The 21,229-nt window shown below is 41.7% G+C and overlaps 1 protein-coding gene across 3 annotated transcripts; it reads left to right on the top strand.

Moving 5' to 3' along the window:
• The first annotated feature begins 716 nt into the window (after window positions 1-716).
• shroom2b (shroom family member 2b) lies at window positions 717-20,224 on the top strand. Of its 3 annotated transcripts, none has more exons than XM_027012957.2 (10): window positions 717-1,479; window positions 4,940-5,088; window positions 11,878-12,006; window positions 12,143-14,459; window positions 14,893-14,972; window positions 15,741-16,235; window positions 16,428-16,937; window positions 17,476-17,635; window positions 18,162-18,434; window positions 18,787-20,224. In XM_027012957.2, the coding sequence occupies exons 1-10, from the start codon at window positions 1,267-1,269 to the stop codon at window positions 19,057-19,059; spliced, it is 4,599 nt and encodes a 1,532-aa protein (XP_026868758.2). In that variant the 5' UTR covers window positions 717-1,266; the 3' UTR covers window positions 19,060-20,224. The 3 variants fall into 3 exon arrangements, with proteins under 3 accessions (XP_026868758.2, XP_026868749.2, XP_026868742.2); XM_027012948.2 differs by having other exon boundaries at window positions 17,473-17,635; window positions 18,165-18,434; XM_027012941.2 differs by having other exon boundaries at window positions 17,473-17,635.
• Window positions 20,225-21,229: the final 1,005 nt, after the last annotated feature.

Genomic DNA, 21,229 nt, shown 5'->3' with positions numbered 1-21,229 from the left:
TCACACACTAGAGAGCATTAATGTTACTGGAACTTGAAAAAAAACAAAAACAATATGCAGAGCTCCATCTTCGTGAGTGAATGCCGAAGGGAGTTACACTCCTGTGTCCAAAGCGTCTTTTGCATGTTAGATAGTGTTAATTGAATGCTAGAGTAGTAAATGTCATCCTGCTTGTATAAGCCTGTTTTATGTTTTGTCCTAACCACTCCTAGTTTCCCGAATACGTTATTTGCTCCAACTGTTTATCAATCTTACAAATCTGACAAGTAATTAACAGTTAAGAAGATGGATACATAAAGGCAAAACATATACATTATACATTTAAAAAATATGCTTGTACACATTTTAAGTGAAATAATAGCCTTATTCATGGATAAGTAATATATAATCAATGTAAAAATTACACACTTAAAAAACCATACGTAATAAAAAACAAAAGCAAAAAAAACCCAGATTCGAATTCAGCGTAACACATACTGTAATGTCCACCTATTTTCCTTTGGGAAACAAAAGTTCAAATTTTGTTACCCAGAGTAATATGCCCATGCTTTCACTCCGTCTACTTTGTAGTCTACCAACAGATGGCGCAGGTGAGCACGCAGCAGATTAGGACACGTTACGCGTCTCTGGTGGCGAAATAGTTATTCTCCTCGGAGGATGAAAGCCAAACTTCGAAAGCGCTACACATGCTTTACCCTTCCTATACATACGTTTTTTAAAGTCGTTATGTAGAATAGGTTTTTGGTTTTTTATTTATTTTTATTTTTATTTTTTTACAAATAGTATACTTTCCATGTTTTACTGCCCATCTACAGTTGATATACCACCAAAGTGCAAGAGTTAACAAGATATGGAATTACGGCGAGGATTTGTTTCGAATATTTTGCCTTTGCTTTTCTGGATTCATATATCGCCACTGTTATGCCGGAGAAAGGATTGCAATGGACCGTTGAATTTATCATAATGTAGCTGACACAAAACGTCGAAAATCAAGATGATACAGGTGTTAATGCAAGAGAGCGGGCGAGCACAACACTGTCATCATGGAGCGTAAACCGTTTCTCTATTTTCGCCAGGCACGTTTAAAGAAACTGACTGCATAGTCGATGTCTAAGCACATCGTAGTGCGATAATTGTATTTTACTTTATATTATTATTATTGTTATTGTTATTATTATTATAGAATACATTATTTTATTTGCCGAATTGACTGGTCAATGGTGTGGGAAAACTTCATAGCACCTGTTGTGATCTCACGGGAGCGCGATGGAAGTTGTAGACGCCAGCCAGTACCTCGGAGATCTATCAGGAGAGAGCAGGACGTCTAGCGATCTTCAACCACGGAGGTCTCCGGACCACCTCACTGGGGAGGACGGCCCGGAATGGGAGCTTGTAGACGTAGTCCTCACCGGAGGAGCTCCCTGGGGTTTTAGTCTGAGAGGAGGACTGGAGCACCAAGAGCCACTGCTCATTACAAAGGTACAGCCAGTACAAATACAGCCATCCGATACCCAAATTATCAATTTGTCATAAAGATACTAAATAAAGATAAAGAATACAAAGCCTTTTAAACTTAGTTTTCTTTCCCCCCCCTGAAATACTCTGGTACGTGGTCTACTAATATGCACAGAAAAAGACCAGGTTTGAATTAACACCTACAGTTTGAAATGATTCGTACAGAATTTATGTAAAGCTAGGCCTATCACTGTAGGTGTTAATTTAACACTGACATATTTGCTGTGTGTGTGTGTGTGTGTGTGTATGAATATGTTTAGGCAATAGAGTTAAATCAATTTCCTCACAGACATTACGTCAATGGAAATCACAAATGTGTAAGAACAATTCTGTGATCTTTAAGAGTTTGATGCAGTTAAGACATATGATGTGTTGGACCGTTACAAGCTGATCCGTCCTCGTTTATCTTATAAGACAAGAGTAAGTAGAGATGAGTAAGACAAGTTGCAATTCCTACACTGTGCCTTGACCGCTTCTTCAGTGCTGTGTGGAAAAGGTTTAGCTTCTTTCATCTGAAATGGATGTATTTCACACTTCACTTCTTTCACACTTCACAGTGTGTTTTATCTGAAAACATGACCTCACACTGCTCTTTGGCATGCAACATTCTCATTCTAAGTCTCTGGCCTACAGGTACATTCACATTGGCTGCCCTTCCTTTTGTGTGTTTCAAAGGTTTTAACATGTAGATGTTAAAGAAGATTTATATTTCCCCCTGACCTCTGTGTGTCATGAAACAAAATTACATAGAACTTTGTAGATGATTTGGCCAGAGGCCCTGTAGTTTGGAGATCCCAAGTTTGGTGTGACCGGAGGGTTTGTTATAAATATAGCCAGTACACATTTCCAGGAATTTTTTGGTGGATCATTTTTTGAAGTTCATAAAAAATCCTCTTTGACCTTTACAAGACTTCTGAAGTGATCCACTGGATGAAGGACATCAAATATTATGCTAGAGACTTGTAATGGTTACCAAGCTGCATTTTGGCCTTGCCATATGAATATAGGTGAGGCAAAGAGGTTTATGACTGAGAACTTACAAAGCCAGGATTAGAGTTGGGAGCAGTGGGACACTCAAAAAGACATGAAAGGAAAAACGCTGATCCACAGTCAGCCAGTGTTGAAATGTCTCCTTGGGGTAAGCATGAGGAAGAGAATCTCAGGAGGTCGCACCAGGGGCGCCAGCAGTGTCAGGAGCTGGAGGGGAATGCGTGCGATTTGTGGGATTCTGGGAACATGCTGAATTATTTGTGCTGTACATAGGCCTGTGAGGTGTGACAGGGTAAATTTAGTCCTGGATTGCGTTACGCAGCTTTTCCAAGGCCATGCAAACAATGTCACTCTTTCTGTTCTCGTTCCAGCCCTCAAAGGTCACAGACATCAAATTGTGGGTAATTGACTGCAGAAGCCTATCAAATGTGGAGGAGAGTGATGATGTGTTTTGTTTTTTGCAAACTGTATATTATGAAGACCTCTTTGGTGTAGCTGAATATGTCTTGTTACACTCTCTGTGTCAGTTGGATCATGATCAATAAATAAACAATATTTGGAAGATTTGTAGTGGCATTGGCTGGCTCAGTAAGCCCACACTCTAGGTGAAACTGGATGATTAATTCCTCATGTCTACTGGGACTGTTCGGGCTGCAACTGTGTCTGCTACAGAGCAAGTGATGGCAAAATAAACAAGCTAACAAGCTGCTTATAATTAAAATTCCCAGCATATTTGAGCCTTTTCCTGGAATCAGAGGCTTAATTTCCCGGAGGCCAGAGATGTCCTTTGCCTTTTCCCTTTTATGCCACACACCATTTTTTATTCCTCATTATTTGTTTTCATTCCTCGTTCCACGTGTGTTTTGTTTAACGGTGCTTTTCACTGACACCAGTGTAACTATAGCACGCTTGTGCCATAAGAGATTCGTTCACTGCTGTATGTATGTACATACACACTGATGCAGGGCTCTAATTATAAATGATAGTGATGGCTTCAATGGCTGCACATGTTCAGTGACAACTCACACACTTGTTGTCGCCACAACAAATGTGTCATTTGTTATGGGGATTTACTGAAGGTTTTTTTGTTGATGCTCTGTAAATCGACCTTGACAAAGACATTGTACACATAAAGCCGTCTTCCTCTTAATATTAATATTATTATGATTAACAATATTGTTTTTTACTTTTATTGTTATTGGATAAACATGTTGGTATTCCCTGAACCATGGACTTAATTTGTGATCATCCCATAACTATGCTCTACCTAAGACAGTTCTGTCCAGAACTATTTTAAGAGGCTCTGACCTTCAACAGAGAGTAACTGTTTACCTGATAATGGTAACTGTTAACCCTAGACTCTAAACAGAGTGAAATGGCTGTAGCCTTGATGCCAATCATGTCTTGCTGATCATGGGTAACCTTCCGTAATAGATACGAAGGGTCATCTCTGGAAGTGCTTTGCTGCCGGTTTCCAGCCCCTTAGCTCGGTGGGGCCCCGCCCCAAGCCGCCTAGGGCCTGCTGTCTTCTGCTCTTTCCCCCCTGTGGTCGGAGGTTGGGAGGCAGGGCCCCCAGGGTCCTCTTGCATTTCAGCCCCATGAATGTTTTAGCCGTCATACTCGGGTCACCTTTCTTCCGTCTCTGAATGGGAGGAACGAAACCTGGTGTTGCCGAGAGCTGATAGGCTGTTGTCCGCGACGCCGCGTTTGTGGGCTGGGCCCTGTTTCACAGCACAGCGGTTGTGCTAGGTGAGGTCACTGTGTAGTCTAAAATGCACAGCGCATTCCTTCTTTATCTCTCACATCAGGTCTTTATTGGCCCTGGTGCAGAACTTGCCCTGGGGCCTTTTAGGAGCTTACATGAGTATGAGGAACATTTTTGGCGTTATTCCTTATTAACTTTGCCATGTGTGAATTTCCCTGTTAGTCATACAGCCTCTGGCTTAAGCAATGATACAGCAAGTCTGTCCTCATCACTGTCTTCTGGCAGACTCGATCTGTGGTTCATTTTTCTTGTTAGACATTTCCACACCGAATGAGGGTTTTCATCATTACTGTCGTTTGGTTAGGTTAAATATATGTTATCTATGCTTCTCAAACATGTTGACTACACGTATCAGTGCTGCCCAGTTTCACACCAGATGTCATTTAGCAAACGTGATAGTAGAAAAGGACTAACAAAGGCTTAGCTGTGTAGACAGTGTGACCGCACAAGCTTATCTGCTGCTCACAGTGTGAAGGGTCCTGACCACAGAGCTGCAGGCTGCTGTTTCTGTTGCACTGTGGACCTACTTGGTAAAATTCTGTTATTTATGAGTGAAAATAAAATAAAATATATTCTGCTCTGTCACAACACTTAATAGCAGAGTACACACTGTGTGTATGTGTGTGTGTGTGTGTGTGTGTGTGTGTGTGTGTGTGTCTATCTGAACAGGTAGAAGAGGGAAGCCGAGCAGCATCCGCCCATCTCCAGGTGGAAGATGAGATTGTCAGTATTAATGGCGTTCCTCTAAGTGGCTACAGAAAAGAGGCCATTTGCCTAGTGAAGAGCTCATCCAAAAGCCTGACCCTGGAGATCAAACGGTAGGCCTTGTTGCATTTTTTTGGACATGACAGGTATAGGTTCAGACCTCATAAACATGCCATTGGTCTTGCCCTTGCGATTCTTCTGAGTCTGCTAATGTGTCTGAGGTCACTTTGCCAGTCCACAAGCTAAGCAATAACCGGTCATTACTCAACCCCAATGGATAAGTGAGGTTTGTGTTTCCCCTGTGCAGGAAGATGCCTGTATTTAAATAGAATGTGTGAACGACATTATATGCTTCTACATTCTTATTTCACAAAATGTACAGGGGATCATAACCCTATGTATAAAATAGCATTTATTTGGAAATGTCCATACTAAATTCTAATGTGGCAATTTGTAGAGAATGCCACAATTCTGTTTCAGTCCAGAATTTAGGCTGCTTTTGTGTCTGTGTCCTTGGAGTTTTAGAATGTTTTTGAATGAACCAGGTGGAGACCATTTTAAATGACTGTTCTGCTTTTGCAATGAGAGATTACATTGTGTTGGGCATGCCTGGTTATTCTTATAGTGTTTACATACCTCTTTTATTTTTTAAAAATAGACAAGTATAGCGATGGACATTCTTGAACAACCTATGTAAGATGTAATCTATGTATGAAAGCAAATCAAATGAAATCAAATGAAAATCAACTGAGACGCTAGCTGTGTAGTCTCCTTCTACCTTTATTTCTGGAAGCATTTGAAGCTCCAGGCCTGGTTCAGCAATGGAGCTACAACGAAAGCATGGCCAGTGCTGCTAGGCAGAGGATGGCACCATTATTCAGCAAGATGGAACAAAGGGGCTTCATTAGTATGTTTGAAGGCACGCGGTATGACCACGTCGGTATGACCTGTCCTCTTAGGCTTTCTCTGAACTCCAGCATCACGGTGCCAGGGCTGGCAGGCCAGCGTGAGGGTAAAGGCATGGGGTGCCTCTGGGGCACCTTTCAGACAAGGCCAAGTGGGAAGCCCGGCCCCTGCCGGGCCGGCAGGGAAACCCCACCAGCCTCCGTGGAGAATCTAATGAGGATCTAATGACTGTGTCGTTTAATGGAAAGGGATGCTGGGTGGGGCTTGGGAAGATGAGGATTTATTCAACAGGCCATAGGCATCTGTGTAGCACTCACTGTGTAGCACTCTTGGGGAGTGTGGTGTGCTGGATTAGTTGGATTACCATTTTCAGGATTACATGTTCTTTGGGGAATTCATGTCAGAATTTACATAGTCTGGTTATAACAGTTTGGTGCAGCTTTTTTCTTACTGTCCATATCATCAGATTCAGTTAGTGGCGTTTTTCAGTGTGATTAATCCAATGGCACACAGTACTATAGCACAGGGGATGCTTGATATGCAACCATGGCACAAACATTCACCTCATGAACATGGGCTCTTACATACTGAATTAACGGCACCATCTAGTGGCAAGAATGATGTCAGCGTTGTAGTTTAATAACATTTTTTACATAATGAAATTTGCATTTTTTGAAGAAAGAGAATAATTTGTGAGTTTTGCTGTATTTGTATTACTGGTGTTTATAGTAGTAACTAATGAGAAACCCTGAGATGACTGGGTCTGATGCTCATTTCTGATAATGGACTAATAGGGTTAAAATCTCCACTGTGCAAGTAATATCAACAATTTGGATATTTAAGCATAGAACATTTACCATATTTGAACTGGGTATAAAAATTATATTTGTATTTTGAAAGTATATTTGTCACAAGGACATTTTGGAAGCTTTCAGTCTTGACATAAAGATGGACTTAATCAGTAGAAATGAACTTTTTAAGATGTGTAATAACTGCTTCTACTTCTTAACGTATTTCATAATCTCCAAGTCATTTAGCCTCAGTGCTGCCTGGCTACTCCTGCCTTAGTCCAGAATCCAATTACAGCCCCCAAAGCTGGTCAAACCTTAGCAAACTGGATAACAAAGTAAACTCTGAGTTTAAAACGTAGCATAAACTCATGCATTACTTACATTAATTAAATTGTATGTGTGAATTACATGAAAATAAAAGAACAGGTCTACTGTCTTAAAATTATAGGACTGTAAATGGGAATGGTAATATCCTTGACCAAACTCCCCCCTTCCTGTTGAGAATGGATGGTGCCATTGCCCAGGTGAGTTCATTCTACTCACAGGATTGGCTGTGGTGTGTGAGCCCATTGTTTTGGTGGGGCTTTTTGGGGACAGAGTAATCTAACACAGGGGCCTAAGCTCTGTTTAGTTCTTGGCTATGTACATTGTGGCATTCTCTAGAGAAGAATACATCTCTACCCTATCCAGCTAATCAGGTATTTCAGCAAATGCATTACTTGCTTGAAGCTGTAGTAACACAGAAATGGACAGAGAACTCTCTTGCTGGTATGTTTGTTAGATGCTTATAAAATGCTTATCAGCTGTTTTTGTATTTGAATTAATTTATTTATTTTATGTTTTCACATATTAAAACAATTAGAGCACTAACACTGTTATTTGTTTAAACTAGAAGAAGTCTAAGGTTAAGTTTAAGGAAAGGATTACGCACAGCTCTACCCATGACATATTTGGGCAAAGCCAAAGTTGGATAACAGTTATCCTTGAAGTGATGGCAGAGTACATTATATGAGTACAAATGATGCTCCCTGATTACAGCCAGTGGGCCATGTCTGGCTTCATGTCAACACTTCTGCACAATCGCACACATAAACTACAGCCTGTCTTCAGTCTCTCTGAAAGTGTAGTCTCTGCAGAGATTTGGCATCACACACACCCTTTATTTTCTCGTACATAATGGTGGATGGAGTGGTCATGTTGGTTTTGACCTCTGGAGCGAGCGTTTGCTTGGGCTGAGTTTAATGCCCTTTGCTCGTGTGTTCTCACGAGAGCGGGAGCTGAGTAGTAGTGTACGGAAGCTACCAGGATTAGCCACTTGCCGCTGAGGGGTGGAAGCTCGACCACATCAGTCACAGCGCTGTGTTTCGGTACACGCAGAATGCACATGCTGATGCGAAAAGTCAGTCTTACGGTAAGGATTAGGTTGTCCAGTCAGCATGAAAAGATGCGTGTCTGAGTCACAAATACAATTGCCTCTTCCCCATGTCGTTTGTCATCACCCTCCATATTTATTTGTCCCATTTCATAGAGGAACGGCTCACTGCGGATCTGTGGTCTTTACCCACTTTTATTTCCCACTGCGAAAATGAAGTGTGTCATGTGTGTTCTCTTTTGTGAATAACACAGAGCTTGAAGAGGAGTGTGTGTGATGTCACGTGCTTCTAACAATCCCCATTTCCCGCAGGTCACTGTGGAAGAATGCAGCAGCGCATCAGGCATGTCCTCTGCCTTTCTCTTTCTCTTAGTTGGTTTTCTCTTTTTCACTCTCTTCCCTTCTCACATTTCCATGGGATCAGTAGACCTGTGCTAATCCATATGCCTCATTGAGAAAGAGCTGTCTTCTCAAACACAGTGCTAAACAGTTCCAGGTAAACTTTCAGACTCCAAAGAAAACTCTGACATGAACTCTCATTTTCACTCTGGCCGTGGGTCCCACGCCTGCAGGTGACTAAGATTCAACAATGCAGATATCCTGCATTAGTTTCATTAATGCAATTTAATGTAATTCATTTCTTTAAATGTGCACATATATTCCACATGCTAAGAAGACTCTTGAGAATCTTTTTATTATCATGTAATAAGTGTCTAGGAAACCATGTAAGATGTTGATTAACCATGTTCACAATGGAGTGATCATTTGAAAGTTTCTCCTCAGGGCCTTGAGTGATTGGAACATAAACTTAAAATTCTAATTGTTACTGCAACTTAATGAAATTATTATTTATCATTCTAAAAATCAAAGGGATATCGGTTAAACGAAATGTTTGGCCTTCCATCAGAGTGGCACTAAAGTTTGGAGAAGGCTGTGGTAGGATTTGTGGTGCCCCTTCCACACCGAGCCTGGTTGTTATTATAGTGGTACTTTCTTTTGTGCACTGTCTGTCTGACTCCATTCAGTAATTAGGCCAGGCTTATGCCTGCTCTCTGCCCCACATACAGGTAGTTGGGGCTACCAGACAAATACGCAGTGACTCATTTAAGGAAGAATTTAACCAATTGTTTGTTTATTCATTTGGGAAAAAACAACCAAGAAGGGGTGCTTTACAGCTTGTAACAGGCAGAAAAAATACAGATGAGTTCATATTTCCATTTAGAAGACACTAAAGCAAGAGGCACATTGAATATCATTTCAGTAGCATATTACCTTCTCTGTGCCTTCTGGCTGGTTAAGGAAAAATGGGATCTTGGTGTGGCGTAAGATACTTTAATCATTGTATTATCGCATATGGAGAAGATACAGGAGGATTTGATCTGGTATGGTCAAGACTTGGACACTTCCTGAATTGAATCATCTCCAGTCATAGATTGTATTGCATGAGCATTTATAGTTAGGCTAGTCCCTGCAGATGGCCCAAAACCCTACAGTTACTAACAGATGAATGCTTAGTCAGTTGTGACAAATAGAGAGGGCCTCCTTCTGCAGGCCCCCATTGTTTATGGGCCATTAGCCTATCAGAGGAGCAGATTATGGTACTTGTTATGACTGGACAGCCCCATACCCTCCCTGCTACAGGAGCTAAATCTTCATAATCCTCCAAGAAAATCTCCTTTTGTCTAGGACACGCAAATACCATCAGCCACCCACTCAGTGATTGTGGATGGTATAGGGGTGTGGCCTTTGTGCGGAGCTTGCGTGTGTGTGTGTGTTTGTGTGTGTGTGTGTAGGAGTGTGGATTGTCTATTGGTCAGTCTACATTTGCCTTTAGGTATTGTCCTGAGTGTTGGGAGGTCCTGGTATAAATGCCTCAAACTTCCTGACTCCAGGAGGTTCCTTAGTACTCATGCCCTTTTTTAAAGCATGAGTGGAAGACATTGTCTAGAAAAATATGCACCAAAGCAAACTTCATTTTCACCTTTATTAGTGTAAGTGCTGAATAGAACGCAGGAATAAATTTAAACGCATAAGAAAATAATCATGCATTTGGTTTGCTTTTTACTGCAAAGATTAGGTGAGTTGTGTTTTTGACAAATGAGTTGACTTTTTTGTTCCTTAGTAGATATTATTTTCATTTATTGCCAAGTCTGTTGCTTTTTAGAGTTTATAAGGAGTTTACACTAAATAGGTTTACAATCAAAGTTTATAATGCTTTGTGTTTCCTGTATCTATTCAGGTAAATCAGATTATATGCTTTTGTCATATGTGGAATAAGACATTTAACATTTTTATCACTGTAGAGGTCTTTCCAGTTACTCTCTAACAGTGTGTTTTACAAAAGTGCCTTTACTAATGATGACAAACATCTGAATGCCTGCTGTCTTAAAAGACTACATGTGAAAAGCTCTCATTTGCATTTGTACAGTTGCCTAAAACCAAAACTCAAAATTGGCATAGCAATTTGTTTTCACTGACTGCATTTATTATATATTGAATACATTTAATAATTTGACTTGACCTGCAAAAGTTAGATGATGTTGGGAGACACGTCAGCCCTATGTTAACTATATCTCTGTAAGCTGTAATAGAAATGGTGTATTCTATAGCAATCCTTATTTCATGGAAGTGATTACATTATAGAAATGTTCTTTTTTAGACAGACAACAGCTTGAACAAAAGAAGCTAGTCTTCATTTTATATTACTACATATTTAACAGGCTAATCCCTACATGCAATCCATGTATCACTCTGGCCCTATGGCAGATTGATCTGGTTCATGTAAACTTGGGAGCATTGTACTGAGTAACTCAGTACAATTCTGAGTTAGCATAGAATCTGTGCACTGTACAAGTTCCATATTTAAATGACTTTCTTCTTGTAGATATTGCATTTAAAATATTAGGAGAAAAACAATCATGAACATTGGAGTTGCCCAGGTGTTGCTAAGATATTGGTTTGTACGGGAAAGTGTGTTGTTCAAGCATGTGTCTGTAAAATAATACACTGTAAAATTTTGGTGACCAAAGAGATTATTTAACGTTAGATTGTTGGTTAATGATTCAGTGTGAAGCACCCCCTCTCTCTGAGTCCAGGCCATACATACTTTAGGTGACGTATGGACATCTGAAGAAATGGTGAAAGGTGCCTCTGACTGAGCAATTTGTATGTCCCCCTTCCTTTTATATGCTGTACAGGAAGTTGAAAATGGTGGATATTGTAACACAATCAATGCCTGCAGAAAGTGACAGATGTGGCCAGAAGCTTTCTAAGGAAGATTTCTAAGCAAAGCTCTCTGAGGTATTTTGCAGTCCCCAGCCCCATGATCCTCTCCTGTGTACCATGAACCTCTCATGCTACACTTCAGTATTACCCATAATGCCATGTGGTTAGCCATAGCTGTTCTGTTCATGTGCAAGCAAGGGATTACACAGAAATCTGATTTCCAATATGGTCACTCATCGGCTCCTATCAAACTGGTAATAATCGGACTGATATTTCTTACAATGGTATATCAGTTTTCTGCATTCTTCTGCAGTGACATATGCTATGTGGCAATATTGACACTGATTGTTGATTCTCTCTAACATGGGGTTTCATTTTCTTCCTTGTCTTGCATGGTTCTCAGGAAGAATAATTTCAAAGGGTATGTGTGTTACAAATCAGTAACAGTTTCCCATAATTGTCTTGGGTGAAATGGTATTAGTCCAGCTATGACTTTCACATTTATAGTTTTGCAGATGCAGATTTAACATGAGGGCCAGCAAAGCGCCAACCCTCTCACTCCATTGAGAACTGTAATCCTTTTGATGTGTTTTCTATTTACCCATTAGGAGGAATGAACCTTCATGCAGACCTGAATCCTGGCACTCTGCGAAAGTCTCTGAAAATACCTTGGAACTGCCACATACCGAAGCCACTCCTGTGCTTGGACCTGCTGGACAGACAGCATGTGATGCAGGGTGAATTTATAGGCATTCCTGCTGAAATTCCTTTGTATTTAGATCTTCTGTCACCAACACCTTTGTAATGCTAAGATGAGCAGATGCTTTGCATTATCTCAGTTCTAAAGGTAGAGTAACGCTGTCTATTTTCCAGTTCGCCTTCAGATGACTTCAAAAGCTGTTTGGTCCAGACAGACCTGCAACACGCATCCTGCCAGTTCAGTTCAGTGGCAAATATAGAACGAACGAAGCAATCCACTAACAAGGCCCAGAGTGGAGCAGGCCATTCAGTGGCTGGGAGGAGTGTCCACAAACACAAATCTGCATTTAACTCCTTTTCCTGTGGTACAGCTGATCAGAGCAACAGCCCCTCATCAGAATACATGTTTTATCAGGGCAGCCTTAGTGAAAGCCACAGGAACTCACAGGTTCCTGTGAGCAATGGAGGTGGAGCCAGTGCTAGGTTAGAGGAGCAGACTGGCTCCAGATGCTCCTCCTCTGGGAGGATGAACCTTAACCCTGTGTGGTACATTCCTGATAAATCTTCAGCTGCCTCCTCACCATCCCCACCTACACCGTCACGCAGTGACAACTTCACAGCAGCTCAGGTTTATGAAAAGGGATCAGCCGTCCCCTATTCACAAGGCCCTCCATCATGTTCTTCACAGAAGACTCACAGTAGAGTTACTGACAGGCGGTTTGATGACTACCATGTCAGTGAAAGTGGACCCGAATCGCGACGTGCCTACGACACACTCTCTAGGAAAGATTTTCTCCATATACACCTTCCTGCTGAAGACTACAATCCAAATCGGCTCAAAACAAAAAAGTCCTTATCCTCATCGACCACTGACGTGAGACAATTACAAAATCCCTTTACCTGTCATCCTCAACATCAGCGGCAGCACAGCGATGAGGTTTCCTTCTACCTTCAACCCATGAATGCATGTGCACCCAAAACACAGATCGTTGGCAGTTATTACAGTACTCTACAGAGTCTACCCAGTAATGCAGGAGTACATTATCAGGCCAGGAGCTTCACTGCATCTCAGGCCAGTGCAGGCCAAGAGCACAACCCTGATGAACTGGCGCATTTACGTTACTGTTGCATCACTGCCCAACAGCCAACACTCTTGATATCACAGGCAAAGGTGGTGGAAGAACCGAGGCCAGAGTCTGACACTTCAAAGGATGGCAGTGGTCAGAAACCAGAAAAGTCTCAAAGGGCCATAAAGTATAAATATCCTCCACCTTACATACAGGCATCTGAGATCAATAGCGGTAATGAGCACTTCAAACAGACAGTCATCTTATGTCCCGCAGAAGGTACTTCACCAGGACCTAGTCCTGCAATGGTGAAGTCCAACTCCAATGAGACAGAGAAGGAAAATCCATGGAGGAAAGATAGAGGAATTGATGAGAACCAGCACAGCAAGAATATACTGTACCAACAGACAGAGCAGAGAAATCTTCCCACAATAGCACATGGAGATACCCTCAGGAATCCTTGCATCTCCAGGGATCAACATAAGATATGCCCAGAAAAGACCCCATTGTTGCACTTTTTAGCACAGGAGAGCCATATTCTGGCTAACAGTACCATGGCATCAACCAATGAAGTCACACAGCAAGAAACATCTGATCCTTCCAGTGGCAAGCAGGGAAGGCGCAGTGACCGGTATGCGACCTCATTACGTAATGAGGTCCAAGAGAAGAGAGCTCAGCTTCAGAAGAGCCGGAGTGTAGCATCTTTGAGTTGTATTGGTGAAAGTGAGGACGCTGACGTTTGGAAGTCCACCGAGACCTCTACATCCTCATCAGATGGCTCTTTTACAAACACCTATAAGGACCATCTGAAAGAGGCCCAAGCCAGGGTTCTACAGGCCACATCATTTAAGAGGAGAGACCTGGAAATTCCTAGGAGTGAATCATCCATAAAAATGGGTTCTACTAATAGTCAAGTCCCTCGCATTGGAAGCCGAAAGCGTTTCCCCATGGACAAGAGAGTGCATTCCTTCTCAGAGCCTGAGAAGATTAATGAGGTGGGAGTGAAGGTGAAAACTTCACACCACATGGCTGGTGGCTCTTTTGAAGATAAATGTAAGTTCTTTGAAGGAGCTTCTAGGCTAGCCTTCTCCAGGCCTGTCCTGAAGAAGTTCCCTCTCAGTATCACTGAAGACATCAGTAGAGGAAAATATAAGTTAATGTCCTTTGTAGGGGAAAAGAATAGAAAGTCTAAAGAGAGCCATGGGAGTAGAGGTATCACTGCAGGAGAGGAGAAACAGCGTCTGGGCACTTTTGCAGAATATGAGGCAACATGGAACTTGCAGAGGAAGTTAACAGATGGAAAAATATCTAGCAGGTACCGTTCAGCAGAGAATATTCTGGATGCAGATTTGGAGGAACGCATCAGTTTAGTTTGCATCCATGAAAGGTCCAAATCTTCTCCCTCAACTGACTACCAAGAGGATGTAAGTTCATTTTTTAAATAAAATTGATATGTGACCATATCCAGGTCCTTTCCAGGTCTCATTATTGAACTTTATAGCTTTCTAGCTCAAGATAAGACTCTGTTATAATTATATGAAATAAATGTAATGAAAAAAAAAGCGCATCATTTACATCTTGGGCATTATACTGTTTGATTTTTGAAGGTCTGTACAATTTAATGCATACCAAACCTTTAGATATTCAAGAGCTGAAACAAATGTATATTGAGATTTGAGCATGTCAAACCACTCTGTGTTGCAGCTTTTCAAGACTCCTCGCTTTAAATGCTGTCCATACAGTTGCTGATGTCTGATTTCTTCTTTCTGAAATAGTTTTAGACAGACTAAATCATGCTTCCCCTTTGATAACGGAACCAAGCAAGTGTCTTGAATGGATGTTCCCTATCTTTACCAGAAAATCAATACGCCAGCGCAGAAGTCTGGGGAAGAGTCACATCCAAAATGCAAGCGAGACCAGGAGATTTATATTGGCAGGTTAGAGTCTTTTGACTATCTGTCAGCCATTGCATGTCCAGTTACTGGATTAGGTAGTGACCGTCGATGATGTACTTAAGATGAAACCTTTAGGTATTTGCAAATGATGTGAATCAGCAAGGAAGTATTAGGGATCATTTTAAACAATGACATGACATACTTATGTTGTATGTACATTTTAACAGCATGCTATACACATATACAGTACTCTAGATTCAAACGTGGTTTTCTTCCAAAAAACGATTCAAAAAACAGTGTTCCACTTTGCATTATTTTGCACATTTATCCCGGGTATAATAACCTTTTCCATTCTGTGTCAAATCACCTTTGCTCAAAGCCATTAAAAATGATATCTGCTCTTGTGTTCTACACTCCCATCAGGGTAATATATTTACATATCTCATTTGCATAACGCTGGACAAGAGCAGGCTGGTGATATGGCTGGCGATCAGTGTGCCAGTTCAGCCAGCTAAAGCTGCTCAAATTATGCGTGGTGGGGAGTGTTCAGCTCCACCCAAGCAGCAGTGTAAACCGACTCCGTTCCGAAGTTCCTCCGTCATGGAGAAAAGTGTTTGGAAGACCACAGAACGTTGCTGTTTTCAAGGAAAAAAAGTGACCTGGACACAACCGCACATCAGTATTATGGTTTCCAGTGACGAGATTTCAGTTATATATTCCTATGGGTGCAGCAAAGTTGTAATGCGCATCACTGAGAAACCTTCCAGAGGTCTGTAATTTATTTTTGTGTGTGTATGTTTTCTGTTTCAGTACATCTAACAGGAGACACAGTGATGTCAACATCTTTGAGCCTCTGGAGTTAAACACAGTCAGGGATCTGGAGCACAGAAACATCACGGCACATCTCCTCTCCGTCCACACCACCAGAGTGGCCATTCTGCCACCTCGATACCCTCACCACCACTGTCTGCAAGGCCCAGTGTTTGAGCAACTGCTTCCATCCGAAAACAATGGCCCTGCGCCGCAAAAGCCTGCCCAGCCCAGGGAGTACAGCTCCACACGGCCAGAAGCCACATGCCCATCAAACCCCCTGAAAGCCCTCCCAAATCAGGCTCACTCCCAGAATAAAGACTCACATTCTCTGCGAGCTCCCGGGAATGGTTGCAGGTCAGAAACTGAACACGATCTCTCTGCTGTGCTTCCTCAAGTAACTCCACAATTTTCTTCCCCTCATTGGAGTGCAGAAGTGAGCATACCTTCAGCATATGCGTCCTCTTCGTCTTCACCCCGGGATGATCTTCAGAGGTGATTACTCATGATGTTCATCACAAGTTTAATTCGCTAGTTTAATCATATGTTTGTCTACCTATAAATAGCTGTTGTTTAGTCTGTAATCCAGCTTGAACTGTGAATGGTATAATTACATAGCGAGTAATGTTTTTGTCATATGCAATTTGGTGCTGTTTTGGCTGACATGGACACTGCCTCCTTCCGCAGAAACATGGTGGAGAATAAATCACAGCCCAGCTCTGTTGTGAAGAAAGCTCAGATATGTGATGTTCAAGCAAAAAGTAGGCATTATCTGGTGCATGGGGAATTGCCTGGAGGCCCTGATGAGACATCTGTCCACCAGGTTAGCCTACCGTGCTCTCCAAGGCAGTCCCACTTGCTGTCCTGTGCCAGCCCTCACCAGAGCCCACAGAATGGTTCCAACTCCAGTTCTTCAGATGCCCAAACTCCTGTTGGAACACCAGCAGACAATGCAGAGATGATGAAGACAAGTTCAGTTCCCCCTGAGCTCTCTGAAGAGGATGAGAAGAGAGACGAACTAGCCAGGGACATCATGGTAAGAGATAAGAGACTGGTGGATATTTTGGATCAGAGGAAGATGAAGACCACCATGGACATGATGGAGGGGATCTACCCAGATGGAAAACACCTACTGGAGGGTGCACAGCAAAGGCGAAAGACTTCAACAAAGCAGACTGTCAGAACTACCCAGGAGAGGTGAGCTGTTGGTGTGTTTGTGTGTGTATGTATGTGAAACAGGCAGTTTTTGATTAGAGATATTTCCCTGAATGTAACACAGCATCAGGTCTGGGGAGTGATGTGTAAATAAATACTGAAAAATTGTAAATAAATGCTGAGAGCATTTAGTGTTTTTAAAAAATATTTTCACAAATCTGAAAAACAATTCAATCAATAATCAATATTAGAGATCCACGTTTGTTTTTTTAAAAACTCACTCCGCAAGGAAATGTTTCAGAATACTGTCCTCTGCTGGTTTAATGTTGTATGTTAATTAGTTCAGATTTATTATTCAGCCCATAAAGTTACCACAGGCATGACTCAGGCATTTACTTTCTCAGACTTGGCAGGTCAACGGTAAGGTCATTATTTATGCTGTTGATTGATTGATTTAGGGGTAACTTAGTTGTTCTGGCTTCTTGCTATATAAATTAAAGGTTGGCTTTGCTAACATAAAATCATTATTATTCTACTCACACATAACAACAATGACCCAAATGTGTCTCACTTCCAGAAGAGTGGACAACAGAATAGCCACCCCAGTTTCCCTGGTTACAAGCTCCTCCTACTACAGCACTTCAGCACCCAAAGCAGAGCTCCTGATTAAGATGAAGGACATGCAGGAACAGATGAAGGAACAGGACTGTGAAGATGAACTCGACTTATCAAAGAAGAAGGTACAGCCAGTCTGCATATGTTCATAATCACCTTCCAGTATTTAGGAGATATTCAGATATGATGCCAGATTACCAGAATCTTTAGCTCTGGTATGGCACTAGGATCTGGTATTGTTTCAGTTTTGAAAAGAGGACCAAATCTGCTTGGCATAACTCACTTGGAATGTGGACAAAAATATGTATTCATTTACTTAATTAAAAGATATTAATTTACTGGAATTAAAGCTATGTTTATTTATGCATCGTTATACATTTGTGGCTATTTGATTCACTAGAGGAACATGACAGGTGCTACATGCTTCAGCAGTACCGTCACCTGGGAATTAAAGTCCTGCACTTCCTGAAGATATCATCACACATTTTTAAATTACTCGAAGGCTTTTCCTAGTACTTCAACTGTTTAGGTTTCACAATGCTGCTTATCTTAGCAACAGCACTAAAACTAGAGCTAACCTCTAATCTCTAAACCTCACCCGAGTATAACAGAGCTGCGATGCCCTGTCCCGCCCTGCATGTCGCCCTGCAGCAGGAGCTGATGGACAGCCTGGCCCGGAAGCTGCAGGTCCTGCGTGAGGCACGGGAGAGCCTTCAGGAGGACATGCGGGACAACGATGCCCTGGGTGAGGAGGTGGAAGCCACGGTGCGGGCCGTATGCAAGCCCAATGAGTTGGACAAGTTCTGCATGTTTGTCGGCGACTTGGACAAAGTAGTCAGCCTGCTACTGTCACTATCCGGCAGGCTGGCACGTGTGGAGAACGCCCTCAACAACCTTGAAGAGGGTGCCTCAGCCGAGGAGAAGGTACGGCTCTGCCCAGGGCCTCGGGTCTGCAAGAACATTGCAGAGCTGTAGTCAGTTCACTAACAACCACATCTGTTTCTCTGTGAGGCTGGTCAAACAATCCATAGATGACCAGAAAAGGTCCCATATAGCTTTTCAGGCCAACCCTGTAAAATACATCTGATCCCACTTAAATGATTGTCCACAAATAATTGATTCGTTTTATGATATGTGCTGGTACTGGTTGGGCTGAATATCCCTGCCAGTCTTTAGTGGATAAGATTGGCTGCCCCGTTAGACTTTAGGCTCTTAGTGGCTCTTCTCTTGTCCTTACTGTTTGTCCATGTGTACCCCCCCACCCCCCTTCATGCAGCACACACTGACAGAGAAACGCAAGCTGCTGATTCGCCAGCATGAAGACGCCAAGGAGCTGAAGGAGAACCTGGACAGGAGGGAGCGCCTGGTCCACACCATCCTGGCTGGCTACCTGAGCAAGGAGCACCTGGCGGACTACCAGCACTTTGTCAAGATGAAGGCGGCGCTGATCATTGAGCAGCGCATGCTCGAGGACAGGATCAAGCTGGGCGATGAGCAGCTCAAGTGTCTGAAGGACAGCCTGCCCCTGGACCAGAGACTACACCTCTGAGCTCCATGGCTTCACCTTAACCCGAGCCGAGAAGGGGCTAATTGGCCCCGGGGGGTTAAGATAAAACCATGGTCTTCCTTGGATTTCCCGAGTCATGTATGATGAACAGTCATCCGGTGTATCAGTGTGCAGTAAAGCCGGGCCATGCTTAGTTCCAAACTCACATTGCATGTCCAGACATCTTGCACAATTAGCAGTAAATGCTGTACTCTCATTGGCTGTTGCAATGGCCAGTCACAGGAATGTTTATACCCGTTAATCTCATCCCAGTTGGCGTTGGTATGTTTTCTCATTGTAACATTATAGAACTAAATGCCTCTAAGTGTAACTCCTGGTCATTTAGTCTTATTAGATAAAGGTCACTTGTCATGAAACAAAGTGACCAGCTGACTCTCGGCTGACCCAAAAGACTTCGTGGTACCTGGTTCTGTCTGTAATCAGTCATGACAGAAACAAAAGGGAATAAGTGGATTTGCTGAATCAACTCTTAACAAAAGTAAAATTTGTATTTATATTTAATACTAAGTCTTATTCATAATGTCTGAGGTACTTCATCCTGATTCAATATTCTGAATGAATTCCTAAACGCAGTTGTTTTGTGTTTAGATGTGAAAATCAAAGGGCTGGTATTGGTGAATTTGTTTTAGTTTGTGTAGTTATTATTGACATCAAATATTCTATATATGGAATTTTATGGAATGTATTATTTAATCACTTCTCTTTCAAAAACCTTTCCTACCAGGGATGGTGCATTTTAAAACTTGTGTATGTATGAATTTTATTAATTTATTTGTATGTGGAGAATGACCTGAATGGAGTGATGAGGCTTCATTTTAACATACGTTTATGTTATTATACATTCAAAAAAGACATTTCTATGACATCACGATATATGCTGGATATCATATATTACCTTTTTGCAGCTAACATGCCCAGCCCGGACCAGTCTAATAATTCTAGAATTTCTTCAGTGTCCTGGAGCAATGACCCCATTTTAAAGGCTCAGGGTGTCTGCAGACACAGAGAAATAACCTGAGCTCCAAAAGCCCAGCCTTCCTCTATTGGTGAGTGTGAGAATGACGTAGAGAGAAATACACTGTACTCCTGAACATGCAGGGTGCTTCTACCACTGTGACAGCATTAAATGGGTGATGAGGTGAAACAACTTTAACGGAATTTGTCTTCTTTTTCCCATTTTTCACACATTCTGTCACAACGAATAGCATATCAAGAACTTATCTTGAATCATAATTGCATCATAACACATTACTGTAACTACATTTCTCCATACTTTGGTTTTATGGCTTAATAGTACGCCGTTCCCATTTCCCAAGGTTTTACTGTGCTGGATCACATGCTCTAGAGTGTCTGGCCTAACAGAGTGTCTTCATGGTGTAGGTGCTATGACGATTTTATTGAGAATGCCATTCGCCAGTGTCCGTGAGGGGTGGGTTAGTATTCACAGTCAATCATTGACAGAACCACAGACGTTTTCTAGTTACACGCAAATGCACGGAGAGGAGGATATGAGGTTTAGCAGGCTTTCAGGTCCTGACTCGCATCACGTCTTAAACAGCGCCTTTAGATCAGGGTAAGGTGGAGGGCAATTTTAAATATATATATATATATATATATATATATATATATATATATATATTGTCTGTGTTTTTGGAATGGATTTTACTTTGTTTGCTTAAGTATGCATATATATGGAATCTTTTTAAACATTGAAAAACTATGTTTAAAACAGTTTCTTTTTAAACAGTTTTTTAAAAATATGTCAATAATATATGTCAATATTTTTCAATATGTTTTCAATATGTCATCATGGGGGAAAGCCACTGATAGTTAATGACTGTTTTTCTTGGTATAGTAGCCATTTTATTGTAGTGATATGTGTTATTCGATGAGCAACAGCTATCACTTAAATCTACAAGAGGCTTTTGATATCAGCAGGAAGCATACTCATTCATCTTATCCAAAGAATTCCACATACTGTAACAGTTCATACACAGTTTAAAAGCACTGATTTGCATACATTAAACCTTAAGTATGAAGATTTAGGAGAAAGCCTGACTGACTTTGTTGTTTTATCCCACTACAAATGGTGTGACATTTCAGTCGCCTGCGCTTCCTCGTTGCTTGGTGTAGTCTCTGTTCTATGGAGATT

The sequence above is a fragment of the Electrophorus electricus genome, chromosome 1 (genome assembly GCF_013358815.1).
Source record: "Electrophorus electricus isolate fEleEle1 chromosome 1, fEleEle1.pri, whole genome shotgun sequence".
NCBI classification, from domain to species: Eukaryota; Metazoa; Chordata; class Actinopteri; order Gymnotiformes; family Gymnotidae; genus Electrophorus; species Electrophorus electricus.
The sequence above is the reverse complement of the archived record's forward strand: the minus strand, read 5'-3'. Positions and strand labels throughout refer to the sequence as shown.

Bases quoted from the DNA above. Each gene is read 5' to 3' on its own strand.
- shroom2b (XM_027012941.2), top strand. From the start codon at position 1,267: ATGGAAGTTGTAGACGCCAGCCAGTACCTCGGAGATCTATCAGGAGAG. The intron at 14,460-14,892 runs GTAAGTTCATTT...TATCTTTACCAG, and splicing joins CAACTGACTACCAAGAGGAT to AAAATCAATACGCCAGCGCA. The intron at 17,636-18,161 runs GTACAGCCAGTC...GTCGCCCTGCAG, and splicing joins TCGACTTATCAAAGAAGAAG to CAGGAGCTGATGGACAGCCT.